Source organism: Taeniopygia guttata, chromosome 5 (assembly GCF_048771995.1).
Source record: "Taeniopygia guttata chromosome 5, bTaeGut7.mat, whole genome shotgun sequence".
Taxonomy (NCBI): domain Eukaryota; kingdom Metazoa; phylum Chordata; class Aves; order Passeriformes; family Estrildidae; genus Taeniopygia; species Taeniopygia guttata.
In genome coordinates this window covers 5,361,898-5,389,494 of record NC_133030.1, presented here as the reverse complement: position 1 = coordinate 5,389,494, position 27,597 = coordinate 5,361,898, and the positions used below count along the sequence as shown (strand labels likewise).

At 39.0% G+C, this 27,597-nt stretch overlaps 1 protein-coding gene across 2 annotated transcripts in view; it reads left to right on the top strand.

The window, feature by feature from the left end:
- PARVA (parvin alpha) overlaps positions 1-27,133 on the top strand; it is a 62,363-nt gene extending 35,230 nt beyond the window's left edge. The window contains exons 2-13 of one of the 2 annotated variants that reach the window (XM_030273440.4): positions 3,500-3,589; positions 3,689-3,759; positions 4,372-4,474; positions 6,415-6,555; positions 8,506-8,621; positions 13,827-13,885; positions 14,718-14,737; positions 16,009-16,070; positions 16,740-16,808; positions 18,028-18,129; positions 18,889-18,961; positions 22,280-27,133. In XM_030273440.4, the coding sequence (XP_030129300.1) occupies positions 3,500-3,589; positions 3,689-3,759; positions 4,372-4,474; positions 6,415-6,555; positions 8,506-8,621; positions 13,827-13,885; positions 14,718-14,737; positions 16,009-16,070; positions 16,740-16,808; positions 18,028-18,129; positions 18,889-18,961; positions 22,280-22,356 (983 nt within the window). In that variant the 3' untranslated portion in view covers positions 22,357-27,133. The remainder of the gene's footprint in view (positions 1-3,499; positions 3,590-3,688; positions 3,760-4,371; positions 4,475-6,414; positions 6,556-8,505; positions 8,622-13,826; positions 13,886-14,717; positions 14,738-16,008; positions 16,071-16,739; positions 16,809-18,027; positions 18,130-18,888; positions 18,962-22,279) is intronic. The other variant, XM_030273442.4, reaches the window with a different exon arrangement.
- Positions 27,134-27,597: the final 464 nt, after the last annotated feature.

Below are 27,597 nucleotides of genomic sequence, written 5' to 3'. Positions count from 1 at the left end.
TGCTTTTCAGGGTCTTGCTTTAAAAGCGCATTCCCCCAGTTCCACTCAGCATGGTGACTGAAAAAAAATCCCTGAAGGACTGGATTTTGCTCTCATGCCCAAAGACATGAAGTCCCTAATCTTCCCAATGCCAGGGTTCTTTCTTTTTATTAAAATACTAAGTTGTTGAAGTGATTTCCATGAAAATTAATTAAAACAAATTAATGAAAAGCAGCTGAAAAATGGACTCCTCTACTGAAACTCTGGTATGCAAACTCTTAACCTCAATCACATATTTGTGGTTGCTCTATAAACACCTAAGTGTATAGCAGTGATTTGTCATGGTATTTTTTTGATGGAAAGTCTTAGAAAGTGAGGCTATACTGCATAAGACATTTTCTCTCAGTTTACATACAGCTTGATATAATGCATGTGCTTACCTGCTCCATTTAGTAATATTAGTAATCTGCAGTTAAATCTTTGCTCTTCAGTATTGGGGAAAAAAAAGGTAAAAGATGCTGTCAATCTCAGGGTTTCTCCATCATGTTTTTTGCTTGTGGGGGACAGGAGGGCAGAAGGAGCCTTTTTTATGGGACTCATACCAGCCTGGGGCATGGGTTGTCCACTGCAGAAAGCAGAGCTGAGGTGGAGCTGTCCTCTCTAAAATCTGGGTCCATCTGGGATCTTTGGATCATCTGGAGGTGTGGTGGGTAGTTTCTGCAAATGGCTCTGGCAGGTGTGCAAAGTGTCTGTGCTTACAGCTGTGTTGTACAGAAGGCAGGGCTTAGCCCCTGCTGTGCAGTAAATATAACACTTGCATTCTAGAACACGTTAATGTTTTAGTTCCCCATGTATATTTATTATTGCCTTATTTGTATTTTATGTTCACTTTTCATGCAAAGATGTGGCAGGGGTTTGTTTGCTTTCTCTTATTTTCTCTGAGAATATGATGGAGATCACTTTATTAAAGGTAGAATGTTGTGCACGTTAGAGGACAGGTATGGCAAGGTTCAGTAAAGGGCCTTGTAAAGAATTCCTTACATAACCTTCAACCTTGAAAGGTCCACTCAGTCTCCTTGGAGAATTGTCAACAAGCTCTGCCAGCGAGCTGCTCCCTGGAGAGAGGAACCAAAAGCTTTCACTACCGTCCTTCACTTGGAAAATGAGCTGACTGCTTTCTCCAGTGTGTCTCACCCAAGCACAGCATCCAGCCCTTTGGGCCAGGAGAGTTCAGTGGAGGCAGTTTGCTTGAATAGATTTTATTTACTATGCTCCCCTTGGGACTGATGTGAAAAAATCCCACATTTTCTGCCTAGGAAGCTTTGTGTGAAGTCCTCCATGAGCTAAACATTTCAGAGCAGAAGGACCTCCACAGGGAAGTTTTCTAGCCGCTGACATTTGCCCATAACCATTTTGAACCAAAAAAACCACCAAAAATCAAAGAGGTTAATGAAACCAAGAAACCAAGAGTGATTTTCTCTAAGGAGTGCTAGCAGTTTCAGCAATTGCCATTACTTAATGTGCAAGCAGTTCCCGAGGTTGTGCATGCTAGACCAACTTCATCCTTGCTATAACTCCTCAGAACTCAGTGGAGTTACATGAGGGATTAATTTGGTCCATTGCTTTCAGCCATCAGTTTTAGAGAATATGAGAATATACAACAATCGAGGGAACTATTATTGTCAGCTTTGGTTTATGATTCTTTAGAGCTGCTCACTATTTGTATGTTACAGATACATAAGCAGGGTGAGTGTATGGAGTGAAGTTATGGATTCAATGTTGAAGGTAGTGGATTTTGCAGAGTTATTTTTGTACCATTAGAAGTAATAAACATTCTAGCAGCCATTATTGCTGTGAGTCTTACATAGATGCTGGAATACAGTGACACAGATGCTTGAAGCATGCTTGAAGCATTTCATCTGGCAGACCACATGAAGCATAGAAAATATTTGGAAATTTCTAAGTCCTGTTATTGCACCAACTGGCTGATGATCACAGCGTTCATGAGAATTTAGCTATACTTACTGCACCAGGGAAGTAAAGCTAGCTTACGAGGCAGCCATGAGGGCAGAGACAAAAGAAGATCTTTAGAGTAGTTCTCTGTTTTCTTAAAAGCCAAATTGTCTCTATAGTTTTCAGAATAAACTGAGGAAAGCATCAGCTAGTACATCTGAATCGTCAGATGGTGAATCTTGTATCTGCACATAAGTCAGATATTTCAGTACATGTCAGAAGCTGTGGACGACTGCCTGAATCTTTAGGCCTTATGTAGGATTGTTGGATTAAGTTATTTAAGTTTGAACTCTGACTGGAACAATGAGATAAGAACCAGTTCTGTTAAAGATGTATGCACTGGAAATTGAGTGGTCGATGCAACTTTACTTCCTGGTCATGGATAAGACAGTGAGCCCCTCTCCTGGTTTGGTAAATCAGCTTTGCACTGATTTCATGTTCACAAAGCAAATTTGTGTGATCCCCGCTCTGGTTCCCTCCCTGCTCAGTGCTGGGAGTTCTTACACAGCACATGATTGTGTGTTGGCTTGTTGGTATTTCTTGCCCTCTGTTAGGGAGGCATATTTGGGCAGTTTTGGAATGGTTTTGTCTTTGCAACCTATTAAAGTTTGGGTCACCCAGGGAATGAGCAAAGTTGCTCTGGCTTGTACTGGGCACAGAACAAGTGACAGGCTTCTCTTTATGCCACTTCTCTGGATCTTTCTGGTCTTTTCTTCTCAAGAACATTGATTTTTGCAGAATTTGGGGACTTTGGCTGTCTGAGTAAGACCCTGTCCATATTTCCTGACAACTGCTGGCATCTCCAAACTGTGGGGTCTTGGATTACTTTCCCATTCCTGGGGAAGTTCTTTTTCAACCTCGACTCCACACTAAGGCACCCCTTCTGAGGGTTCATCATCCTACACCGTGTCTTGCTGCCGTGATTTCTGCTGAAGAAAGGCCAAGAACACAGGCCAGAAGCATCCTGCAGCCTGCTCCAGTGCAGGTCTGCCCCATCAGCATCCTGGACAGCAGAATGTGCTGTGTGCTGCAGCTGCTCCTTCAGTCTGGAGTAGTTCCTCAGCCTGGTGACTCCGGGGTGGGTGGGCACACAGCCAGACCAGCTAGAGGAGCTAAACTTGAAGCATCTCCAGAGCCATGGTGACATACTGAGAGCAGTAACCATCTCCCTCAGCTGAAATGGTTCATTCGTGTTAAAATGTCAGGACCATTAACATGCAAGTGAGCCTTTTAAAAATTTGAGGCCAATGGGACTTGTCCTGGAAAAGATTTGAGGTAATTGTGTTGGTTCCAGCACCATTATCTATGAAAAATGTACTCATACAAATAAAGGTTTGTTGGCTGGGCCTCCCATTTTTGTTAGCTTTACTTTATTGCTGTAATTACACGCAGTAGAGTCATGTTCTTATAAAGAAATTAAGACAATTAATGCTACTTTTAGTAAGAGTGAAATAGTAAGTAAAATTAAGTTGAAATTTGACCAAGCTTTTCTTTTTCTATTTCCTAGTGTCTGAATTACAGGAAGAAGGAATAAATGCCATTAACTTACCTCTCAGTCCCATTCCATTTGAACTAGACCCCGAGGACACTATGCTAGGTAATTCACAAAAATTTTACATCTCAACATGAAAACTTGGTGTAAAATGAAGTGTTGTGCCTGGGATAGTTTCTAATGTTTTTCTCTTAAACCTTCCAGAGGAAAATGAAGTCCGAACAATGGTGGATCCAAATTCAAGAAATGACCCGAAATTACAAGAACTAATGAAGGTAATTAAAGCATGTAAACCCTGTCAGGAAAGTGGAACTATTTTTTAATGCCATCCCTGCCTCTTTCACTTGAACACTTGAAAGCACTAGTTAGATACTAATTAGTTGGAACCACGTGATGTGTACATCCCAGTGAAATGGGGAGGTCATTTGTGGTAGTATCTTTCTCTAGTTGTGGCACAGGGAGACTTAAAAGTTTCTGTTAAAATCCTGAGTCCAGAGTCTCTGTCCCATCCCACCCCCAATCAAAGATCACACTGATTTTCCCTTGTCTTTGTGATTCTTGGGGCTAGAAATTTAGCAGGATGCTTCATTAAAATCAACTTCAGCACCTTTTGCTTCACAATAAGATGTTAAAATGCTACTGAAAGCAAGGGGAAAATTTCAACCCAGAAGATACTGCATTAATTAGTGTTTGTCTAGACCTTGTGGTGCATTGGCACAGCTACCTCAGATGACTCCTTCCTGAGTCTTCCCTGTTTGCTCCTGAACGTATGTCAGACTGTATTTTGAGCCACTGCAGCTTTGGTATTTCTGCTAAGAAAAATGACATGTGGTTTAAATTGGAAATGAATAGTGTGTAATACTGCCAAATTTGTGTTTCCCACATAGGTATTAATTGACTGGATTAATGATGTGTTGGTAGGAGAGAGGATTATTGTGAAAGACTTGGCTGAAGACCTGTATGATGGACAAGTATTGCAGAAATTATTTGGTAAGAAAAAACACACGTGCACAGTGTTGAGGCACTTTGTCAAGAAGTGGATCTCTTGTTCCTGCTCAGGAGCCTCGGTATCATCTTACATTTATGCCACTAAGTGATATAAAAATAGCATTGTGTTATGAGACCCCTGAGCAATGGGCTGTATGCACAGCCCTTGTGGCTGCAGTGCAATGTGTGGTGCTCTGCAGCTGATGAGAACAGCACAAAGCCTGCCTGGAGTGCTGCAGAGGAAGGGCTCTTGTCTTGGCAGCAGTATTCACTCCAATTAAATTTATTATCTGCATATGGGCTGCACAAACTTCACCATGTTACAAGTGGAAAGTAAGTTTGAAGGCAAGGGCATTCTCAGTACCATGGTGGATGTTTTTAATCTCTGCTCGTTCCATGCTGCAGTTTCTTCATCGCAAGGTTCCTCTGGAAAGTTGGAATTTCTTTCTGGTTTGATGTCTGGCTTTTAACATGACTGAGGTAATGGTGCCCAGTGGACTGCAATCTGAACTTCAGCTGAGAAGCATAGAGAAAAGAAGCTGCTAATGCAGAGTTGGCATGTGCTTTTTACACTGTTGGCTTGAAAGCCATTTTCTTAGTTATTACAGCCCATAAAGTCTCCAGTAAATTTCTTTCCAGTATCCTAAATGAATCTTGAAACATCATGTGAGCATTTCTAATAAAGACTTCACAGACTATTCCCTTCTATGAATGGTTAAGCTGTTGAATATATTGTGATGGACTGGATATGCCCAGACTGAGCAATTGGATTGTCATGGGCAGACCTCCAGTGACTTCACCCACAATTCAAAAAATGTGTATCAGGCACAGCCTGACTCTAAATATGCATACAATGATCTAGCATTTATTGATTGCAGAGGAATCTTTTCTACTAACCTTAATACCTTGTGGATCAGGTCTCTGCTTACTAAATCTTCAGTCTTGTGGTGAGACTGTGCACAAACTGATTTCTGAGGAGGTGCAAGAAGCCTATGGAGATAGCAGCTCTCAGGCAGGATTGGGAGGCAGCTGGATTAGGAGATAGTGGTATCTTAGGCAGGATTAGCAGTTAGTCTCTTAGGCAGGATTAATAAATAGTTCTATTTTAGGCTGGTAGTTTAGGCTCACTCACTTTGGGAAGATACTCAGTTGGCTTTGATGGGAACAAGATCAGCTCTTAACCAAATAAGATAAATCTTAACAAGATACTCTTTTGTAGAACTAAATTGATAAGTGACCAAGCATTTTGTTTCTGGTGTTGTCACCAGGGAGCTGCTATATTTTCTTTGCTTACTCTTTAAGGGTAAACAGTAAACCATGTATACATAGTGACTGTACTAATTGTAACAAACCAATTCACAAAGTATTTTAACATCTACTGCAAATTTTCAGTGCAGAAAATGGCTGTGGTTTCATGGAGAGAAATTGCCCGAGGTTTTAGTTGTTTTCATGATAACCTGTTTGCCCTTCTTTGATGCATCCTCTGCCTCTATGAATATGGAATCACTTCAGTTTTATCACTACTAGGCCAAGTAAAATTTTTATCTCCTGCATCTGAGGTAGAAGCTGGGAGGCTGAGAATGATGAAATGAAGTTGGTGTCTGTTTCCTAGGTTTGATGGTCTGCTGTGCAAGCCACTTGCATGCAGAATAACCTCCATCCAAGTCTGGTGCTTCCTAAAGGGAGCTGCAGCAAACATTTGTTAGCCAGTGGTGTGGCATAGAGCAATACTTGGCCTTCTCCTTGTCAATGTGTAACTAAAGGCAGAATGTGAACTTTAGGAGCTCAGAAGTGTGGAGGGAAAGTGGCTCTGGAAAAACACTTAGATATAAAATTAGGAAGTCTGATGTCTCCTGAATGTTCATCTGGGTGTATGGAATGTCTTTGTGTTCTTCATGGAGCTGAAAATTTTTTTTCCTCCATTTTTTCTTCTATCACTTCAGAGAAGCTTGAAAGTGAGAAGCTGAATGTTGCAGAAGTTACTCAGTCCGAAATTGCTCAGAAACAGAAGCTGCAGACAGTGCTTGAAAAGATCAATGAAACCCTTAAACTCCCTCCAAGAAGCATTAAGTGGAATGTTGACTGTAAGTTTCATGTTTGCTATACTGTTCTCATGTGTTGACAGCTGGGAGGTCGTAGGTGTCATCTGGGGTTCTGAAATATCCAATGGTAATGGATGGCTGAAACCTGGGATTTATGGTAGGAACTGCTCTGAAGGGCACTTCCAGATGTGCCACTCTGTCCCCTTTACTGGTGCTTTTCTGTTTCAGTTAGGTCTTCTCAGAGTCTGTCCAAGTGTGGTGGCTTTGCTCTGAAGTCCATGTGCATGCCAGCTTAAGTTTTGTGTTGCTAAATTGGTTTGTTGAAACAGGCAAGTACCTGCAGAAATGCAGTAGATGGACATAAGGAGATTTAGGTCCTAGAACTCTGTGTGAAATTTGCAACACAGATATGAATAATATTTCTGATCATTTCAGGCAAAGTCTGAACCACTAGTTTTGGTTACAAAACTCTAATCATGACTAATTCTGCGCCCTTCCTGATCTATTGTATTAAGAGTGAACATAGCAGTATCTAATAGAAGTGTCTTCAGTGGCCCAACACAAGACACTTCAGTGGATATATATTGCAGAAAGCAGGTTACCAGTTTTAGAAAATGAGGCCTGTTAATCTGTTTTAAATTTGGTTTTCAGAATAATTTCATGCTGGTGAATACTTTCACCAGTATGTCACATTTTCCCTGTATTCCTGTACCTGTCTTGTGCTGAGCAGTTTTGTATCCTGTTCCATTCACAACAAATTAGTTAGAAGGAGAGAAATTTCTCAAGGGAGGAAGAGTGAACATTTGGCAATTTGACTTTCCCCTTTCTGTGGTCCTACTGAATTTTTTGTCCCCTTTCTTTTTTTAACCTGCCCTGAGTTTTCTTCCCGGTCTCTGTTATGCAGCTGGAGGCGGGGTGTTTGGAGTGGCCTGACAATTTAACTCCTAGTTTTAATTTAATGTTTTATATGTGTTTTAGAGCTGGAGTAGAGATAGAGAGCAGCAGCTTTGTCCAGCTGTAGCACACACCAGTGGTAGGCAGACAGACATCTTTGTAGGGTTCTGCTAAAGCACCTCATCCCTGACCATGGGCACTCCAGCAGCATTTGCCAGCAATGCCACATTTTATATGGATGTGTATCTCTGTGGTATAGCTGAGACTTGCACTGTAAGATTATGAAGAAGGATATTTTAGCGAATCTGGTTGTGTTTCAGCAGTGCAGTAAGGTAGCACTTAATGATTAGTTCAAGTACAAAAAACCTAAGTGCATGGCAGTGTCAAAGATCTTTTAGGAAGACTACTTTGATGAATGCAAAAACAAATTAGAAGAAGAAGAAGAAGAAAAAGAAGAAAGGCAATAATAAGGATTGGATATTATCCACATGCATGCCAATGGTTTGATACTTGATCAAACAGTTTGGCTTTTGATATCTTGTAAGTTGTGTTAGTGTTAACTACCCATATATGAAACCCGCTGCAAAAAAACTTCAATAGCAGAATTAGAACAACTTCATGAAGAATGTTTGAGTCATTGAGTTTAATAAGTTATTGCTTAAGGCTTGTGCCAAAACAGGCTCATTTATCATCCTGCAGACATTGTGACACTTAAAAATGAAAAAGTGCATGTTATGAGTACAAAAATATCTTTCGGATAGTCCATAAATCCTTATTGAAATAAAGGGAATAAAAGAGAAGCAAGGAGAATGCAGAGACAGCACTTAAACTATTGTACATAAAATCTGGCTTTTGGATTAACTTTAGATTTCCATCTCCATGAGCCTGTGGCACTCAGATGTTGTAAAGAGTAGTGCCTTGGTGCTGACGCATCTTGCAGGAGATGCAAGTGCACTACAGCCAGTGCCTTAAAGGTGTCCCCTGGCTCCAGGTGGCAAGAGGAAAGAATCCCATAATCCCTACATCCTAAGCAGAAGTGAAAACCTGTGCCCTAGATACTTTGCAGTTTGTAACTTGTGCTTTTAATATCTATTTCAGCTGTTCATGCTAAAAGTCTCGTAGCAATACTTCACCTTCTGGTTGCATTATCTCAGTATTTTCGAGCACCAATCCGACTCCCTGACCACGTGTCCATTCAGGTGGTTGTTGTGCAGGTAAGAGGGGCCTTAAACAGCTCTTGGTAGCGTTGTGATGTTGACCGAGGGGTTTCTTGAGAAATGCATGCGGAGTTTCTGCCTGGGCGGGCACGCGTGTGTCTCTGGCTGACATGGAACACATGTGCATCTTCCCTGCTTCAACCAAAAAAGGCACGAGTGCTTTCCCAGATTGAGCTGTGCCTCACAGTCTCTTACTTTGACTGTGAAGTGGCCAGACTGTGACAGTAAAAATATATGAAACATTATTATTGTTGGAATGTGTTCATCACCCAGAGTGATTGCTAGAATTATTATTTTCCCCGTTTTTTGACGCTCTTCTCACTTGTGTAGAGATTCAAATCATTCTTGGCACTGAATGATGAATTGTCACTGTTTATTACATTCACATTTATGTTAGGTGACTAACTTCTTTTTCAGCTCTGTGCATGCTAATTTAGTCTGATTACAGTGTTGGTTTTCTCAAAAGCGTGCAAAAAAATCCCCATCAACTAAATCTTTTGTCAGTCTCCTTATTAGAGCCTCATCCATTCAAACTCTTCATGTTTTTCTGTTCATCATTTTTCTTTCAGCTGAACTTGTGCTTTCTCTATCTTGTTTGTCTTCTTCCCATTTAATCTGCTTTTCTTTCTCTCCAATTAACTTTGCCTTTGTTTTTCACACTGCAACTGTTTTTATTTATGTCTTTTAACTGATGTTACCCTGAAGTAACTGGTTGAAAGAACTATTGCTCAAGTTTTATGTGGCTGAAAACCTACAAGACAGATCTGAGAAAGTAAACATTCTCTCTTCTAGAATTCAAATAGGATAAGTTTTGTAACTTAGGGAGAAATCTGAAGGAGAGTCTCTGGTAAATATGTCACCGATGTCTGGTAGTGACTCATTGACTCAGATTCTGCTTCATGGGTTTCTCTACAGATGATGAAGGAGAATCCCTGGGAATCTGCACTTAGGTGTCTAAGGCTTCAAAGAAACTTAGTTCCTTTGGCTATTATAAATGTATTATTTATACTGGTTTATCTCAAAGTTACACCAAAACCAGTGTAAGAAATCTGGGGTACAGTGAGCAGGGCAGCTTTATGATGAAAAGCTAAATGAGAGCAATAATACAATCCTTAAAGAAAGAACCATAACCTCTGCTGTCATTCCATACCTCCAGACAAAATTCCAGTTGAAATCAGTGGGCATAATTGTCCTCTTGTTAAACAGGCTAACGTAGTTCAACAGCAAATCCACTGAAGTCAGTACAGATAAACCAATTTAAAACAATAAGTAGTGGGAGAATCTGGCTCACTCTTAGTTACACAGCTGCAGCTCAGGCGTCAGTGGTTTGCAGTGGAAGCAGTTGCACCAGAAGAATATCCAAGTAAAGTTGAAGGAGATTTTGTCCTGCAGACCCTGACCTTGGTGAAAGCCAGTCAGTGAAACTCCAGACCTGTGCTGATTCCTATTAACAGAGGGTGAGGGCCATGTATTTACTGTAATTGTTTGAGACATTTCTCATTTTTATTTTATGGTGGGTGAGAGTTTTATATTTTAAATCTTTGACATCCTGTGGGACTGATTCTCTGTCATGCATTGTGTACCCTTTGAACTCACAAAGGTTTTACTCAACCATCAGCAGATCCTAATGCCTAATTTAGTGCTCGACTTGCACACCTCATGTTGTAAATGCTCATGCATTCTGTAAAGAAAGATCAAGCCTAGAGAAGCTGAACAGACTATGCAGTAGCTGTTTTAAAATTCTGCTATGTATGGTTTGATAAAGAGAACAGGAGAGACAGAAATAAAAGAGCAAAGTACTTTTATGAAGTACTTCCTTAATTCCTTTCATGATTTTGTTAGGCATAGAAACAACATAAAATGCAAGGGTTGCTGTGTTGGCTGGATGTAGTTTATTGAAATAGAAAAAAAACATATTTGTGAAACAAAAAATGTGCTTGTGTCCAAAGGTAATCAGCCTATTTCTTATGAAAGCTTGTTTCCTTTGGCTGTTTTGTACAAAAGCTGTTAGCAATGAGAGTGATATGAAATCTGCGTTTAAGCTGATTTAGAAAAAAATGTGATAGTTGGACCTTTTGTAGCTACTCTATTATTTTCTTTTCCTGCCATAACAGTAGAATAAATAACTTTGAACAAAGCCTGGGCTTTGTTTGATCGTATCTACTGAAATGGAGAGCTTTTTTGGAGAGCTGGGTCTTGTCATCATTTTGCCTCTTCTTAAAAATTATGTATTTTTACCATCCACAAATGGTTAGATGACAGATTGTTTGTGTCCAAGAGATGGAAATCAGAGAGTGTAAGAATGCATTGTCAGAGCAGCCAGAATGGCTTCAGCATGTTCTGGGGTGCATAAACTACGCTTAGGCAAAGCTAGGAAATTATTGAAACTGGATGAGTGTGTAAATCACAACCCTCATCAGAGATCACTGGTACCACTACCTGGGAAGGTCTGAAATGGTTTGGAGCAGCACTGTCTCCAGGTTCCAATGAAGTCTTCTCTGGACCTCTGACAAATGTATTTGTTCTTTCAAGCTCCAGAAGAATTCTGCATTTCACTTTGGTGGGGCAATTATAAAACATGGTCCTCTGGGTGAAATGAGTTGTAACAAGACATAGGCAAAAAGCCATCCAAATAATGGCAAGATTTTCAGACCGGGACTTTGCAGGGGAAATTAAGCAGTTGGCCCTCAGTTACATAAAAATGCTGACACAAAAGGAGATAAGAAGAGATCTTTTCTATTTACAGATGTACTACCCCAGTTCCAGATTATTTTTTTATTCTGTTCTAGGGAGTTGCCAGTTTTAAATGGTAAGTGATTAGGAATATCTTCAGGGACTTCTGTGAAGTCTTTCAGCTGTGAGGGGAGAAAATGCCAAGCCTGTTCATTAAGGTCTTCTCTCATCACTGCAATGCATGTCCAGCTTTTCTTTTTAATGGAGAATCTTAATTCATGCCTCTTGTCTCAGGGACTTTCAAATAGTTAGTGTTGATTTTTATAGTTTGTTGTTTCAATTTTACCCACTGTTGCCTTTAAGGAACGTGCTGGATTGTCTTTCAGTCCTCAGTAGCACCTCTCTGTATTTTCAACAATATTGTGTCATTCATTGTCTAGTATAAGACAATAGGTGACATCAGTGTTAGGGTCAATTTTGAGATGAAGAGTTTTTAAAGAGCAGGAGATTATGAGAAGCAGCCTTTAGAGAAGGTGCTTAGACCAGTGTTTTAAAGTTCATTCCATTGGGAAATCAGAAGTATAGGAAAATCTGTCTTGACATGTGCTGATCAAATAAGCGTCCAGGGGATGCACGCTGTATTTGGGCAGTGTGGAAATCCCATCAGTGTTACTGGTCAGGTGCCAGACACAAAACAAGGGCTTGGGATCACTTTGGTTTGGGGTTTTTTTGTTTGTTTTTGTTGTTTTCAACAACAAGATTAAGGTGCAGATTTTTTGATTTTAATATATTAGCTGCAGTTCATCAAAAAAGGAAATATTTTTAATATCAGTGCTGGAATATATTTCAGGCAGTTTTTGTGTGCTTGCAGAGAGAAGGTGTAAAGCATTTGAAACCTTTTTCTGCTTCCATATTCCCAGTCTGATCACTGAAAAATACAGATGGCATTGCTTTGGTGCTCAGTCCCTGTGGGAGATGAGAGCAGCAGGGTTCTTGCTGCATAAGGCATCAGTGGCATGTCAGAGTCATCATGAGGAGGAAATAAAAGTTTCCTTTCACCCTGCAGCAAAGGGAAAAATAAACAAAAATACCAAACAGATGGAATTCCAAGTTGTGCTAGCATGAACTAGATTGTAACTGGGAGTTACTTCAGTTAGTACTGGAGGCAGCACTCAGTGCAGTCTGCACAAGCTGGAGGTGGAGGTAGCCCTAAATCATGTTATTCTTCTTCAGACTTTGAAGGTGTGTGATAGGCAATGCCTCTGCAGCTGGTCTGTGCCCTCTCTTCCAGTATGTAACACCCTGGACTCCCCTCTGTCTTTTAAGTGCTCCAGGGTCCTCCCTGAATGCATTTTTTCACTGTGTGCAAGATATTTGGAAACTGGACTTTGAAAAATATCACGGAAACCCCCTGAAACTGTCATCAGTTCACATTACTCCAAGTGCCAGTCCAGAGTGACCTAGAGGGCCATGTGCAGCTTTTCTTGTGGAAATAAATATATTTCTTTACATGTTTTAGTAATACAGTGTAGAAGGAAAAATATATCAATAATTGTATTTAGTAATGCAGTGTGGAAGGAGTAGGCAAGCCTGGCTCAGTTCTCAGCACATCACACACTGAGGACTGCCTCAGGTAGGGATGTGTTTTCTTCTCCAAGGAAGGAAAAAGCAGCAGCCCCAATTCACATGCCTTGAAGGATTTCTCTAAAAGGTTATTCTCCTTTTCTCTTTTCCACATAGAAGATGAGTCTAGGACCAGCATAAATCTATTTTTCTCATTTCCTTGTATGACAGGGAGTGAAGAATCATGAGTAATTGCCTGATGTCTAGACTTGAAATGGAATTGTAAGCATTTGCCTGACTTTTCTCTGTGTACTGCAAATTTTTTGGTAATACCAAGAATAATCAAGAATTGACAGATCACAAAGACTGCTCCCATCTGAGAAACATCAGAGTCACTGCTGGACCAGGACAGGATTGTGAATGGAAGCTCCATTTTGGTTTCTGTCAGAAGCCAATAGAGCTCTTAGTCTGCAGAGAAAGGAAACACTGAGGCAAAAACAAAACAAAACAAAAAAAGAGTTTGAACAGGGGAAAAAAGAACAAATAGCTTGGGAGTAAGATTTTTGCAAAAGAGAAGCATGGGCACTATCTGCCAAGCTGTTTATTGAAACACAGGGCTTAATTCAGCTCACCTAGACATATCTCCACTAAAATACTTACATATGTGTTTGGGTGTTTCAAATGTCTCGCTGAATTGGGGCCTTTAAAAGAAAAGTGAATTAAGAACAATGGAGAAAGGAAAATAAATACTTCCTTCTACAGGTGGAGTTTCAGGTTTCTTGTTAATGTATAAAAGAGTTCTCTGAAATACTTGCAAGGTAAAATAATACGTTACTGAAAATTTGTATAAGAAAAGTTCTTATTCTACAGGTTTCTTATCTAATTATGTTTGTGGATCACAAGTTTTTACTGTACCCTATGGATTAAAGTTCACCGAGAAAAATGTTGCTTTTTTCCTTTTTTCAGAAACGAGAAGGAATCCTCCAGTCTCGACAAATCCAAGAGGAAATAACTGGTAACACTGAGTATGTCAACACTACATTTGCCAGCAGTTCAGTAATTGAACACAGATGTGTCTCAGAAATTCAAACATTTGCTGATATTTAGCTTTCAGTATTGGGGTTCCAGGGAAGATGATGCATCAGCCAGTGACTGTATTTTAGCCTTTTCAAGAGCTGCAAACAAGCACCCAAAAATACAAAAGAGAGAGGAAATAGAGAGGTGGGGAACTAGAAGCAGGACTTTAGGTGTGTAAAATGATGGTAGTAAGCCTTGCATGTGCCATCTCACTGAACATTTTGTAACAAAAAAGCTATTCCAAACCAAAAGGGAACAGTAGTAGAATATCCAGGTTTCTAATTGAATGGAGAGAAGCTGCACTGCTGATTTATTATTAATATGTATGGATTTATGTGTGATAGTTAATATGAAGGATCAACTGGAGCAAAATCTTGTAGTCATTAAGAACCCATCCCAAGCCTTGTTTGGGCTGCATTTCTATTGTGGTTGATGTGGTAGACGCATCTTCAAAGAAGAGGGAAAAGTTTTCACAAAATCAACATGGAAAAGCCTTCTTTACTCAGGCAAGGTGTGCTGATTTGGTTCCAAGTAGGGAATATGAGATCTGGCCTCCTGTGAGACTTTGGTGCAGACAAGAGATATTATACTGATAGACTCCAGATTAACCCTGGAGTAACTTGGTGAAGTTATTCACAAAATTCTCCTCATTCCATGGATCTACTCCGTAATTCACCAAGCTGAAGACCTTACCATGTATGCTGGGTTTTGTTGCAGCACAGTATCTGCAAGTGAATTATATGTAACTGTTTTGTTCTTTTCCTTTTTTTTTTCCCACAGGGCATTATCAGGAAGGCATGGTAAGTTCATTTGATTATTGTCTCTTTTCTTGACGCAGCCAGAAAGGTACATGAGTTCTCCAGTGCATGGTCACTTTGATCAAGTGGCAAGAAAGGAGAGGATTTCAAGTTGCTCTGGCAAATATGTGCCACAGGCTGTTGTAGCAGTTAACAAAAGGGAAAAAAAAAAACAACATTGAAATCACTCTGACCATCTTTAAAACACATTTTATTGCTTTTCAGCACATGTTAATTTGCATCATGCTTTGTGGTTTAACCTCCAAAACATTATTGCAGTGATATTAATGGTCCTGAGTTCCCAGCATAATGTCAAATGGTGTCTTATCATGAACCAGCTGGTGAATGCTGATATTGTACATCCACTAGCTACTTATATTTAAAGATGTTGTGTCATTATTCAGCAGACCTGCATGCCATGCAAGGTCCTGTGCCTCATGAGTCTCACTGCCAGGATTGAGGCTGGTCAATGGAGAACACTCACCTGAGTCTTGCTTGGTGTAAAGTCTGACTTTTACAAATGCCTTTGGATCTACTCTAGCTTTTGGTTTTGGGTTTTTTTTTTTTTGTTTTTGTTTTTTTGTTGTTTGTTTTTTTTTTTAATTGAGGAATATGAATGTTTGTTGAGTCATTTGCTGTTATTCAGGTGATTGTTGAAACACAAATTGCTCAGAAAAGGTTCTGGTGCCTTTTTATAGATTTTTCTGTTTTCTTCAGACGGTGACTGCAGTAGCACTCCAGTCATGCTACGTTAGGTTGGCTGCCCTTCTGGAAGTGCCCTAAATTGCATCTGAGAATGGCCCAAAACATCTATACAAAGGACTGTATTGCAGATGTATAATCATAAACCTGCTTGAGATGTTTAATAGTGCAGTCAGTGGCCCTTGGGGAAAATCTTCCTCTGTAGATGTAGAGACAAATGTAAACTCATGTTCTTCTGCAGAAAATTATTTGGTTACTTGGCTGTCTTTATGTGGCTGGTTAAGATCTCATGCATAAAGGTGCTATTCTTTGCTCATTTTTGAGAAACAGCGTCTTTAGGTGATCCAAATCCTACCTGAAAATGATGCTTTTTTGTTACTAATAGAGAATAAGTTAATAGCAGCTCGCAGCCAGAGAGAAGTATGCAAACTATTTGGTACCTGGAATACAGAGACTATATTGAACCATTTTGCTGACTGTGTTGTCTCAAATGAATGTGTGTCTCAGTAAGTGTTTATTCTGCACTGAAACAACTGCTGCTCAGTATATTTATGGCACTGAATGTTTTTCAGAAAGAGATGCATTCGACACTCTATTTGACCATGCCCCAGACAAGCTCAACGTAGTGAAAAAGGTTGGAAGGTTTTTATTTTTAAAATACCTAATGTGTTCATGTGCATGCTTGCGTGTATTAGATGGTGTGGATGTGGTGTGTGTGGATATAATGTATAACTGGCATGCTTTGCATACATTAAATACAATTAAGCTTTATGCTTAGATACACAAAGTCATGATTATAATGTTACTTTTTATTTAATGTTTAGCAGCGTGAACTTAACTTTGGAACATGGAACAACATATACTTATCAAAGTTTTCATCAGAAAAGTTCTCACAAAGTGTGTGTTGAGTAGAACCCAACTGGTACATTGACTGTACTGATGCCAACAAGATATCCAGTTTACAGCTGCCAGAGGTCTGACCCTGGAGTATTTTGGCTGCTGTCAGATTTGAGTGGAGTCCAATTACTGACTTCCCCATAGTCTGCTAAAAATTTGGGGGTTTTCTTTGTTTTAACTGTGTGTTTCTTTTCTATATATTGCATTCATTTTATTTCTGTTCTTCATTCTTGTAAAAAAAATAATTTTAAAACAATTTTTAATGTCACATTTCAATTTCAAAATGTGGAGATTGTGTTGCAGTCTCTTCACTCATGCAGATTCTCTTCTGAGTGGAGTTCATACTGCTGGTGTTAAACTGCTGCCCTGCTGAATAGGCCTTCATTGCACTGTTCTTTTATTTCAGACTCTCATCACCTTTGTGAACAAGCATCTGAATAAATTGAATTTGGAGGTGACTGAACTGGACACGCAGGTAGGATTTTACAGCCTTTCTTAAAGGGGAGAAGTAGTTGCACTATGTTATGCACTGTACCCTCAGCTTTATCCAGAAATTTCACTGAATTATTACTGAATGAGCTCTAAGATGTTATTTCAGCAGGAAACCCTTCATTTCTAAATACGTTTTGTACAAAGAAGACCCTCACCAGTTAAGCATCTAAAACAATTTTGTACTTCCATTAGCATAAAAATTAATTACCAAATGCTACCTTCTGGGTGCTGCCAAGTGCTGTAAGGAGGACCTGCTTGTTTTGGCCAGGAAGGAATTGTGTGCCCTTGGTTTGCTCCAGTGCCAGGCTGAGCAGTGATTTCCTGCCTACCTTTGCAAAAGCACGCAGCCACATGGGATCACAATGCCTCTATTCAGGGGGAATTCGGGGATTCTCGAGAGCAAAGCTACTCAAGTGTGCAGGCAGCTGTACAGCTGGGCTGCAGGCTTGATTGCACCACAGAAATAATGTGCTGCATGCTCTTCTGTCTTGTTCTCAGCTGCTAAATTGGCTGAAAAGAAGCTAAAAGAAAAGCTTAATCCTGCTGTATTAATACCTCCCCCATGTGAACAATTGCAGCAGTTATCATAAGAAAATTACAGGGTCAGGCAGGAAGGGATGGGATCTGCACTATCAAAAAACCCCAGGTGTCTTCAGGTCAGGCTTTATTTTATGTCTTGATTCATGTTATTAAGAATCTCTGCTTTATTTGCACACCTACCAAGCGGATAGAGATTTTTTTAAAGGTAAAATTAAGATTTAGATGGAAATGGTGTGTAAAGGCTTTCAAAGGGGCATTCCTTATTTCTGCTTATTGCATTGTTTACCTTGGGGCTAAAGTACCTAGAAACTCCTTAAGCATTTATCTGAAACAGCATCCCCTGAAATGAGAGGTTGTGTTTCCATCAGTCCAAAGAAAATCACCTGCCTCAGGAAGGTGATGGGTTGATAGACCCATAGGCCTGTGACAAAACCACAGAAACATGGAATAGTTTGGGTTAGAAGGCACCTGCAAGATCATCCAGGTCCATCCCTCCAGCAGAGAAACCTCCACCAGACCGAGTTGCTCAGAGCCCCATCCAGCCTTGTTCAGTTCCAGGGTGGGGCGTCCACGTCTCTGGGCAATCCTGTTCCATTGTTCAAAAAGAAAAGCAGTGAGCCATTTTTCAGAAAATGTATTGAGAAGCGTTTTTTTTTCCACAGTTTGCAGATGGAGTGTACTTAGTCCTGCTAATGGGTCTCCTGGAAGGCTATTTTGTTCCCCTGCACAGCTTTTTCTTGACTCCTGATAGTTTTGAACAAAAGGTAACTAGATTTCATTTTTCTGTTAAAAACAAACATGTCTAGTTGTAGAAGGATAACGCAAACTTTTCTGCAGAAGTTTGATGCTAATAGCTGAAATCAACAAATGACTGTACTGCTAACCATTTCCAAGTATTAAAAAAATCAGAATTAGTACTTACCTGGAATAAAAGAGAAAATTATATTAATGATGAGGTGGTTAACAAATATTAACAGATTTTGGCAGCCATTGTGTGGTGCTGTCATTGAACAAGACCTACTGTTCAATAACTTATATAGAATTACACTGATGACAGAATTGATTTTTTTTGTGTATCCAAAATCCAAGAATTTAACATTGGAAAGGTTTAATGGGTTTTGGAAACATAAAGGCATATATGTGCAATGTGTCAATTTAAAACCAACATTACATCAGTGTCTGTATCTATCCGGGCAATTCATCTGTCTGTTCAAGACAAGAGCACTTCAGGGGCCATCATGTTCCAATTTTTGAACTTGTAGGAGGTGGTCTGTGCTTACTTGTAAGTAATTTTAGTGAAGGTTGTGTTAGTTCATGCTAACTTTCAATTACCTTTATGTTTCTGCAACCACCATCACCCAGAAACAACAAAGCAACAGATTGTCTGGATTCCAAAGACCAGATACAGAGCCCTGACTGTTTTTATCTTCTGAATATCTGCGTCTGCAACTTTAAATATATCTTGTCTTGACCATTGCACTGCTCAGAGTTCACAATAGTGACTGCCTTTGTTGTATTACCAGGTTGTCAATGTATCCTTTGCATTTGAGCTAATGCAGGATGGTGGATTGGAAAAACCAAAGCCAAGACCAGAAGGTAGCTATTCGACCTTTTTTGTATCTCCTTAAGAATTTGTGTTGGCTCCAGATCTTACAAGGTTATGGTGTGGCTAAATGAAGGTTAAGTTAATCCAGCAGCAAAAGGCAAGGTACATTTTGTAGTGCTCAAGGAACTCTGTACTTTAAATGCACTTTTTCAAAGGTTGCAATGCTTCCTTTCTTCACTGGCCAAACATATGCAGTAATACTCCAATATTACCTGAAAGAAAGAGAACACAGTTGTGACTGGTGTCACTGACAGATGTGAATAGTTCCAATTGCTCCATTTTCCTCCATCTAACATTTTCACATTAACATTGAGTATTCCAGTAATTAAGAAGATTTTCACAAAAGAAGGGGATGTTGTGGAAGAAGAATTTCAAATGTTCACATACATGCCTTTGAATGCAGGACCTAATCATGCATATATAAATTAGATGTAAAGCTGTGGACTGACAGTAGAATATGCTTCAGGGAAGATAAAGGTTTTGCTGCTGACTTTAGGAGCATTGGGATTTCCACTCCATTCATACACATAGTGTTTAAATACAGCTTTTCAGGCTGGAGACAGAGCTCTTGATTCACCAGGTAAATGGGTGTTTTTGGAGCTCCTCCTGTGAGAAGTTGCCACTCCTTACCATGCAGCAGCTGGGCATGCAGCTTCTCCTCTCCTCTTCCCACCAGGAATGATATCTGGTCTCCTGCTGGTTACCTGCCACAATAATCAACGTAGCTGTGTCTTTTCAAGACCAATTTCAGATTTATATTCCGTGGTGCTCGCAGTCTTTTCCTGCCACAATATTGGATTGTCATTCCCTGAGGAGTTGACAAAAGCTCATGCCAGAAGTGTTGCTTCTAACAGCCAGACTCTCAGGAGATTCAGGCACTCGTTGCTGGATCAGGATCTGCTCTATTCAGGGATTTTTCCATCCCTCCCAACTTCCAGGTTATAGCAGCCACAGACACACACACACACAAATGCATCTCAGGATTGAGCCTGTGCATTAAATCTGGACCTACCCAGCTTGGTTTTCTTACTTCTTTTGATTGCTGGAACTCTCATCCACAGTCATGCTCACTGTACCACTGGTGAGTGTATCACAAGTCTTTATGTCTGAAATAGTCAAAGGGAGAATGGGGAAACAGTGAAATCGAGGGATCCAAGTAAAACACAGAGTATCTGTGATCCCTTACTCCCCATGGATGGTTTAAAATTCTTATGGCATTTAATTTTTCAGGTATTTATTGCTCTAGGGGACAGCTAATTTTTCCAGTATAAATCAAGCCATAAGGATATTTCAGCATATATAAGACATTTCTTGTGCAATTATTGAAATGCTTAATATGAAACTTCCTGCCCAAAGTGAATGGAAAAACACATCTGTTTTATGTGTTGTTACATTGGGCACAATGCCTGTACTTAAAATTTCCAGTGAGCAAAAGGGTATTGAAAGGGATCATACCCTAAATGTGTACACTAAATACTCTTTGAATTCCTACACTGTTTCTTTGAGGTTCTTGAGGAAAAAATATGCTGAAAAGTGCTTTAGAATATGAAAAACATATTTAGTGGAAAAAAAAAAGAATGCAGTTAAATAAATGAGTATAAAAACCAATTATTTTTATGGGGTCAACAGTTTATTTGGGTTATTTGCAATATAATCGAAAAGGTCTTAAAAAGTTTTCTGTGACCTTTTACTTTAAAAATAGCTGGAACATTAATTTGCTGAATCTATAACAAATTCATTTACAGTTTGAGCTTTTTCAGAGCTCCTTGCAATGTGTACATGAAAGCCAAACTCAAGTTTCTCTTTTAGAAACTTGCAACCAGTAAAATGTTACATGTGTTGATCAAACCCATGGAGCAATGGAAATAACCCATCTTTATCTGGCAGCGTGCTTCTTTTACTTTGAGCCCTTCTGTGGAATTCTGTTGTGGTGGTGGTGGTATCTTTTTGTGGTGCTGTCTTTGTAGAGACCTAACAAAGCTACTTCTTTAATAATAGAAATTCTGTATTTGGGAAAAAAATAATTCTGCACCTTGCTGCTGGCCTGAAAGAGGAAATTTCCAATGTTGCATACAAGCAGTATTACAGATTGCAGTGGGATGTTGTGGGGGCAATGCACCCTTCCTGCAGCTTTTGGCATTTCCTCTTCATTTTATACCAAGCATTTTTCATCTGATTTATGAAGAGGCACAAACCCATGCTGCCTCTGGTTATATGACTCTGCACAAGCCTGGCATAAAATCTGGCCTTGAGTGTTTCCACTCTTTGTCCATGGATGTAAATTCAATATCTTTAGTTGGCACGCTTTAGGACACCATGCACAGGTTTGATTGGATTAATTATTCAAAATTATTTTTAGATTAATTTTTGGATTAATTATTCAAAGTAATTATTTTTTATTAAAAAATTATTCTCACAATCTTTGAGAAACTTCAAACTCTGATGACTACAATACACCATTTACTGGCCAATTCCAAGAGCCACAGGTAGGAATTTGAGTTCCTATGCCCTCAGCAGAAAGAGATAGAACAATTCTAATTCCACTCTGCTCTTTCCAAGGGCAATTCTGAACCCCTGTTTGAGATTGACTAAAGCACTAGTGTAGACTGCTGCAGTAGTACTTGTCAGTTTGTTTTATAGATTTCTTGTGAAATAATATTGACTTTCTCAAGAACTGCTCTTTGAAACATAAGGTATTCATTAGCTTTTTGTTTCATATAAATCCTTTACTTTAGTTGTTGAGTTTCTGAGGACTGATTCAGCCATGGATGTCAGCTAACTCAAAGAATTTTCAGATGTTTGTTCAAGGAGCACTTGTACACCTAGCTTCTTTAGATCCTCTGGAAAATTTAAACTTGCCTCTAGCTATCTTGCTGAAATTCAGCCTAGTGAAGGATGTTGCAACCCAGAACGTGCCAGGTCCTACCATTCTTACATAAGAGGAAGGTTCCATTGGTTACTGCCTGATGACTTTCAAAATCATTACTTTTCAGCCACAACTGTCTGAAGATGAAGTCATATAAGTATGTGTAATCCTGGGCACACTTAGACTTAGGAGAATCTGAGCTTGGCTACATTTCAGCAGCAGCAGCAGTAGCTATTTGTATCCCTAACTAGAAGTGGCTAAAACACCAAGTTTTGAGTTGCCAGTTTGAAAATTGTGTATTATTGATATTTTTACTCTTTTTTGCTATCCTTGTGATCTAATGCTCGTGGTTATTAATGTGAGCAAGGGAAAGGAGTAGAGAATGGGAAAACATTGGGAGCTAATGAAGTTACTAATTTGTATTTCCTTGTCTTTTTTCTAGATATTGTAAATTGTGACTTGAAGTCTACACTGAGAGTACTGTACAATCTATTTTCCAAATACAGGAATGTGGAGTGAAGAACTGATTTGAGTCACAAAGGAATGTTAACAAAGAAAACATCATAATTAGCATAGCTTTCATTGGTGTTCCTCTGCATCTCTATCCTAAAAGGAACAAAACCATTTACCTGGAGAATTTTTGGTTATTTGTTGATTATTCTGACACTAGTATTTTCACAGTAGATTTAAAACTAATATAACTTATAGAGAAGAAGGGGTTTAGGGGAAGGTATCTGGGTATATTCTGGGAAAATTCACGTCTTGGTTGTCTTCGCATTGTTTTTAATAGGTGAAGCAACAATGAAAAAAAATTTAGAAAGTTTAATTCAAATCAGCCTTTGGAGCCAATCCCAGTAGTATTCTCTACTAAGTACTTAATTATTTTTTATATATTTCTTTTTTTTTAATCTGGGAAAGGGAAGAGTATTTTCTATCCATGATAAGACAGTTCCATGGGGAGAAACAGTTAAATACACTTGTTCACATGACAGCTAAGAAGGAGAAACTTAACCTCTGAATATGTAGTTACAGTGCTATTATTAGGCTTTAATTTTATGTGTACAAGCTGAAGTGGCTGCTCATTCCTTCAGATTTACTATGCTGTGATACTCTGCTTCAATATGTGCTACTGAGCACTCCACTGACCCACACTTTGCAGCTCGTCACTTGTTTTTGTTCAAGGAAGAGATCTTTTTTGCAAATAACACTTTTCAGCATTCCACAGAGCCACACTTCGCAGCTTGTCACTTGTTTTTGTTCAAGAGATCTTTTTTGCAAAGAACACTTTTCAGGAAGACACATCTGTGTAATACAGCTTTTCTATAATATTTGTATTATTATATAATTTTAGAAAGTAGAAGAATGGCTAGTTTTTATTTTGGCAGTTTAATCAGAGGATTATCAGATTGCAAGTTTAGATTGATTGCTAAATGGAATTTAGAATTGTCCCTTTGGTTGATTTTATGATGAATGTATGTTGCTGCATAATGCTCAACACAAAAAAATTAGATTCATTTTCTAGAAACGGCCAAAACTACTTCCATCTGCAAAGATTCCATTAGAGTGTAAAGTTCCTTGGTGATTTTACATGGCTACAAAGATTTTTTTTTTTTAATTTAATTACCACCAATTGAGATGTTATCTGTTTGGTTTTGGCTTTAGCAAAGACACAAAAGGGAAATGGGAGTTGATTCTTCCCTTAGACTGGTACCAAGCACCAGTTGTGCTTCCAGAGGGAGCTGGTAGAGGCTGCCCGGAGCACTTCTAAAACAAAATGTTCCATTGCAACCACAAATTCTTGAGATCCTGGTTTACACAGTCAGGAAGAGAATTCCTCAGGCTGAAATTCCTTGATAGCTCTTCAGAAATGTTGGGACTGCTTAGTGCAGGAAGGAGCCTTGTTAACAGCCATCAATTGCAGCAGAACTGGCTGAGGTCAAAGGAAGGAAAAGAGATCTGTCAGTTCTTGAATCGTCATCAGGAGAAAGGCAGAGCTGGCAAGGATGCTCAATAACAGCTGGATGTTACTCATGATGTAAAGCATTACATAGTTTTCCATTTTCCAGGGCTTTTTTTTTTTTTTTTTTTTTTTTTAATGTAGAGCTTTCCAGTATAACATTAGCACAGAGGGAATTCCAGCAATTATTTCCCGTCTTTGCTAAACACCAGCTGATGTTTAGTAATAAGGTGATACTGACTTCTGCTGGGGGGCTATGAAAGTATTTTTCGGAGAAATAATATGAACTTTTTCAAGGGAAAGCCAGTATTCAATTCAAAGGACAATACCTGGATGTTCTCTGATCTTAGAAATTATCTGATTGTAATAAGCACTCTAAATATCTTTATTAAAATATTTTTGTACCTGTGTGTTTTTAACTGAGTTTCTGAAATTAGAGGTACAGAAAACAGCAGTTATTTCCCCTTTACAGGGAGAAATAGCTGGACATTTTGACCTCAATGAAAATGAGCATTTTCATTATATCTTTAGTATCTGAGAAGCTAAACAATAGGAATTAACCAAACATTTCTTGAGCAAACTGAGACTGAACTTCTCATGTATATATTAGCAGCAATTTCAGCTTATTTTAATGTTTAACATGAAAGTTTTTCATTTGCACACCTAGTGGTAATTGTAATAGCTAATTAAAAAATGAATGATGTTTTTTCTTCAGACCATGCTCAGCTGCAACACTTTTACATTTCAACAGTGCTGAAAGATTTTGACAGTCTTTGTTTTCAGAAGTGCACTTTCTTTAGAAAGGAGATTTATATGGGTAAAGTGAACAGTGAAACTGTTTTCTTTGCCTGGACTTGCAAATAAGTATTTCTTGTGCTATATTGTTATAACATTATTGGAGATTTATCTGTCAGACGCCATTTCCATCCTTATAAAACTGACACAGAGTTATTAACTCCTCATGCTGAAATGCAATTATGCAGAACCCTAGAAGCATTTAAACAATATCCAACCTTTCCACAGTTATCTATCCTATGGTAAGAATTTATGTGAACTAAAATCTGCTATACAAACAACAGTGTCCTGTGTAAATATAGATCCATGTGATAGTTTTAACACTTACACACAAATAGTATATGCTGCCATGTAGGAGTGATCACTGCTTATATTTTTGACAGTGTAGATTTAAATAGCTATCAGATAAATACAAAATCTAATATAGAGATTATATCTAATATTTATTGCTTTGTTTCTGATTATAAGAGAAATATAGAATGCTACTGTAGACAGCTTGCTTTTCAGCAGTTGGTGTAGGGAAGGAAAGGGAAGGGAAAAGTTATCTGGGCCAAATTCTGCCCCACCTATGTTTCTTTTATTCTTGATACATAGCAGTGCACCCTGACATACTGCTGAAAGAAAAATTCTCCTCTCTGTTTATATCAAGCTAGAAGTTGTTTAAATTTTAGTTAATCCCAGGTTTATTTGTAATTACTTAAAATAATGAAGTAGACCCAAATGGATGGATTTAGCTCATGTAAGACATGAGCAGCCACCTGGAGAGGCCAGTTCCTCTGGTGGTCCTGGAGGGATCCTGGGGTCTCAAGGCTGAGACTTTGGATCCTAAAGCCAGGCAGGGTGAATCCAAGGCCCTGCCTGAGCATCTCGTGGTGCTGCTGGGATCCCACCCACCAGACCAGTGTGCCTGTTTGTTGTGCTGTGGCACACGAAGGCCCATGGGCAGCTGAGCCTGCCAAAAAGTGGCCAAATCTTGGCCTGCCTTGAGTAGCAAACAAGCAGTAAACATTGCTGCCACTGGGGCATTGTGGAACCACCACAGTCCTGTTGTGACTTCTGATTCACCCATTGCATCCAGCAGTATGGTATCTAGGTTTCTTCTGTGGCTGGAGATGGGCATCCTTTCCCTCTTGATGGATCCTGGCATGCTCTTTCAACCACACAAAACTTATTGTTTAGGTTTTTTTTTTAAGAGGAGGTACAGATTTTTCTTAGTGTGTCAACAAGGTGTTGTCAAAATACTTACCTAAAATCCTAGTTTCTTGAGGTCAGCTCCTTTCAATTTCTTTCTCAGCTGACTGGCTGTTATTTGCCATAAAGAATGAGTCCTGTGAATTGCATAATTTTACCCAAGACACATAAAGCCCAGAGTTGGATTGCTGTGTATTTCTGATGGAGTCCAAACGAACCAAGTTTCCAATTAAATTAAATCTTTACATTTCCTGGTCAGGAGTAGCTCCGTGTTACAGGGGCCAGCAGCCCTTGCAGCTCCATAGCTCAGGAATTCAAGTGGACCAGCAGGAGCTGGATAAGGTCCTAATTTCCTGCAGTGAATTGTGGAGCAAATGGCAGGAAATCACCTGAGCCTCTGTCCTACAGAGCATTGCAGTGCTGGGAAAAGGTTGCATTCAAGCATCATGACCATGACCACGATAACTGGGGTACTTGGTTGGCTTTTGTTCATACTTTTTATTCTGTTTTAAATTAATCTTTCAGATTATTTTAGCAGACACCTTGCTGCAAGCCACAGTGTTGGAAAGCAGAATGGCTTTTAGAAGTTTATTTCATTAAATAAAGATATATGTGATATTTGGTATACTAGATGCCAGCCTTAGTCTAGTTTTTGTTATTCTTGTCTTCCTCTCAAAACAACCTTCATTAATGGCCAAGCATCCAAAGAGAAAACAGTGCCTTGAAAACCTCTTGCAAGATTTTTACACTGTTACCTATAGTAGACTTCTGTCATTTTATTGTAGGAATTAGTGTGGGCTTTCTCTTTACAGTTAAAGTACAATTACAGACTGAAGAAATCCTTTGTATAAAGTAGCTTGCATGAATATATTTTATTTTTATTTGTCACGTGAAAAATTGAGATAGCATCACCAAAATTTTAAAATTTGGCGTACCTCAGTATCCACAGATTTTTCAAAGAGGTGTTGAGTCATGCAACATTGACAAGGGCTAATTTTAAGTATTCTGAAAATATTTTGTGTGACTTTGTTTATGGAAGAATGAGATTTTCTTTTCTGTCTAACAGTGATGCCATGCACTCTACAACAGTAATAGAGTCATTGAAACGTTTGGTCCTCAATTTCAATATCAAACTAACTGATAAAAAATAATATTTTCAATATTTGCTAAACAGGTATTCAAAAATAATTATTCATTTAAGTTAACTGATTGCCTTCAACTGCAGAGTTAGTAGTTTTCACAGAATATATGTACTCTGTAAGTAAAAGACACACTTTTGCTGATTGTTTTTTTTCTGTGCTTTTCCTGAAACCTTTTGTTATGATCCACAATAAAATTTGCACCTGAAAATCAGCACTGCATGTTGTTGTTGGGTCAAAGGATGAGTTTCTGACAAAGAATTAGGGAAACTTTGTGTTTTGTGTTCTCAAAACTTCCAGACCTCTCCATGCACCCAACTCTTTTCCAGTAACCTCTTTGTGGGTGTGCAAGGTGTTTATTATTATATTCTGTGGGGGCTGGTGACAGCTGAACGGGGGTTGGCAAAAGCAATCATGTAAACATGTGTTTGAAATGATTAACAGCAGCAGGTCAGGAAAATGCTGTCTTTGACTCAAAATAGCAAAGAACCTCTTTACTTTTAACTTCGTGGTGCTGAGCACTTCAGTGGGGATATCCCAGCTGGATATAATGTAATTTTCTTCAGAGCAATTTTGTTAATTTTGAATCTAACAAAATGTTAGCAAAACATTGTAATTGTATTGTCCGTGTCAGAAAATAATTGCTTTTAGGAAGATTTTTGAGATCTGTTTTTTTTA